Genomic DNA, 2,830 nt, shown 5'->3' with positions numbered 1-2,830 from the left:
TAATAAAAGATGCTGTGCCGGCCCCACCCCCAGGGCTCACTGAGACAGCAATTGAGACTGGGCATGGTGGTGCGTGTCTGTAATCCCAGCGCTTGGGAGGCTGAAAACAGGAGAATCACTATGAGTCCGATCTATGTAATGAGACCCTGTGTAGACGCTGTCCTAAATACTAAATAAATAAATAAGAAAGGTATAAAAATAGTGCTAAGCCTTCTAAACTTCTCAGGGCTCAGCCAGCCCAACACCCCAAGGCAGGCTGAGTTCTGAGCTATAAGACCCAAGTTATGAAACCAGACCCTACACCTGACCTGCTTACAGCTTTGTCAACTAACTACTACCCTGGCACATAGTAGGTGTGCAGTAAGTGTATGTGGCATACACTTACTGACCCCGTGACCTTGGGTAAGTTCCCTCATGTCTCTAAGACTTTGTTTCCTCATCTGTAAAATGGAACTAATGACAGCAGCCTCCAATTCAGAAGAATATTTTAAGACTTAGATGAAACAATGTGCACGAATCACTTAGCGCGGGGGCTGGGATGTGGGAGATGGACCACGAGGTCCCGGAATCACTTTTTTTATATCAGGGATCAAACTGAAGACCTTACGCTTGCCAGGCAGGCACTGTGCCACTGAGCTATATCCCTGGCCCAGAATCACGTCTCTTGCCCTGAACACTTAATCTAATGTGTTCAGTCTTCCACCTCTCCTCTGAGGTACTTACCAGAAGTTGAATCTCATGAGGCAACTTGTTCAAAGTTAGTGGGTCATAGATGGCAGAGGAAGGTCTAGGATTTGAAGCCGGGACTTATCGTCCTAAGCACGAGCCTCACCAGTGTACACCAGGCCATGTGCTCTGCTAACCCTTTTATGTTCCCAGCCTGAGGGAACATCCAGAAAGACATGCTTACCAGCCATGTGACCATGAGCAAGTGACTTTGCCACCCCACACCTCAATGTCTTCTCCCTGAACAATGGGAAGATGAAGAATCTCTCCAACCTGGAGCTCAGGGTCCTAAGTATGAAGAATGAACAGGGCTCCGTGGTGTCTGCTCCTTTCCAAGTCTTCATACGTGGTGGCAGTCACAGCGAGGATGGAGGTAATGGTGAGGGTGATGTGCCTCAGCTGCCCTTTCCCCCTCCCAGCTGACTATGCGTGTGGTGGTGATCGGAGCGGGGGTCATCGGGCTATCGACTGCCCTGTGCATCTACGAGCGCTACCACTCCATCCTGCAGTCACTGGACCTGAAGGTCTATGCAGACCGCTTCACCCCACTCACCAACACTGACGTGGCTGCCGGCCTCTGGCAGCCCTACCTCTCTGGCCCCAGCAACCCACAGGAGATGTAAGTGGGGGTGTCATAGGGTAGTCTGGGGAGCTGGGGGATGGAACTGTAGAGGTGACACTCTCCATCATCATCACAGTTTTCCTCACCAAGTCCCTGTGGAAGCCTGGGGATCAATGTAAAGAAACTGCTGAGCAACTGGGTAGCAGCACATGCCTGTGGTCTTAGCTACTGGGGAGGCTGAGACACGAGGATGCTTGAGCCTCCAAGTTTGGGACCAATATGGGCCACATGGCAAGATCCCTAATTCAAGAAATTTTTTTAAGAAGGCAGACTGAGCAGGTAGATCACTGACTCAAAAGTTGGATCAAAGCCTTCATTAGAATTCATCAGCTACATGAGCCCAGGCTGGACAAGCACCCCAGGGGTTGTGATGAGCGACGTTTGGCCTCCTTGTTCTCCATCCTATGGATGGGGAAGTTTTTGTTTGAATGTTTCTGTGGGGTGCAGGGAGCGGTAGGCATTGGGGGTGTTGCAGGAGGAGACATGCTGGACATCTGGGTCTAGGACGTGGCCCCACCAGGCTAGTTAGACCTCGTGCCAGCTGATCTGGAGATTGTTGTCCAGCTCAGCGCATTAAGTGACCAAGGTTCTGGGTGACCCTTTCAGGGCGTGGAACCAGCAGACCTTCGACTATCTTCTGAGCCACATCTACTCTCCCAACGCTGAGAAAATGGGCCTGGCACTGATCTCAGGCTACAACCTCTTCCACGAAGCTGTTCCGGTGAGTAAAGAGGCCTTGACCTTAAGGGACCACGCAGTACGGCTGGGGCCCTGAGCCTGGGGATACTTTGAGTCCTGTAAGGCAACCCTGCTCTCCTTCCAACAGATTTCAAATTGGGCTCACTTCACTTTATTACCTTTTATTTCTAGAGAGGCAATGATGAGGCCTTGTTATATTTTCCAGGTTGGTCTCAAACTCCTGAGCCCAGAGATCCTCCTGTCTCAGCCTTCCAAGTGGTGGGGACTATAGTTGTAGGCCACTCTGCCTCACTAAAAATAATTTTAACCAAAAGGGAAGGGAAGAGAGGGGAAGGGGAAGTAAAAAGAATTATAATGTGTTATTTATATGTACAATGAATGAAATCTCTACAATGAGTGAAATCCTTATATACTACAAAGATGTACAAATAAAAAATTAAAAGAAACAAAAAAAGCACAAGTAGAACTTAAAATGAAACTAGCTAGGTGTGACAGCATACACCTATAGTGCCAGCTACTCAGGTGGCTGAAGCAGGAAGATCACTTGAGCACAGGAATTCTAGGCCAGGCTGGGCAACATAGCAAGACCTCATGTTGTAAATTGTAGAGGGCTCTTCCTGGTCTTTGTCTCAGTCTGGGAAGTTTATATTTGTAATCCCAGGGGTAAGTTATTGGAATCCCATCAAGTTAATTCCAATCTACCATGTAGGGGACTCAAGTCAACAATTTCTGACGTTGCCAGTGAAGCAGAAGACCCAATACTATTATGGACTACTGGACTCT

The 2,830-nt window shown here is 48.7% G+C and overlaps 1 protein-coding gene across 5 annotated transcripts in view; it reads left to right on the top strand.

Annotated features, from left to right (window-relative positions):
* Dao (D-amino acid oxidase) overlaps positions 1-2,830 on the top strand; it is a 54,321-nt gene that overhangs the window by 38,209 nt on the left and 13,282 nt on the right. For all 5 annotated transcript variants that reach the window (XM_023720968.1, XM_023720969.1, XM_004636274.2 and 2 more), the window contains 2 exons: positions 1,146-1,345; positions 1,955-2,069. In XM_023720968.1, the coding sequence (XP_023576736.1) occupies positions 1,146-1,345; positions 1,955-2,069 (315 nt within the window). The remainder of the gene's footprint in view (positions 1-1,145; positions 1,346-1,954; positions 2,070-2,830) is intronic.

The sequence above is a fragment of the Octodon degus genome, unplaced genomic scaffold (assembly GCF_000260255.1).
Source record: "Octodon degus isolate 3935 unplaced genomic scaffold, OctDeg1.0 scaffold00079, whole genome shotgun sequence".
In the NCBI taxonomy this organism is placed as follows: domain Eukaryota; kingdom Metazoa; phylum Chordata; class Mammalia; order Rodentia; family Octodontidae; genus Octodon; species Octodon degus.
The sequence above is the reverse complement of the archived record's forward strand: the minus strand, read 5'-3'. Positions and strand labels throughout refer to the sequence as shown.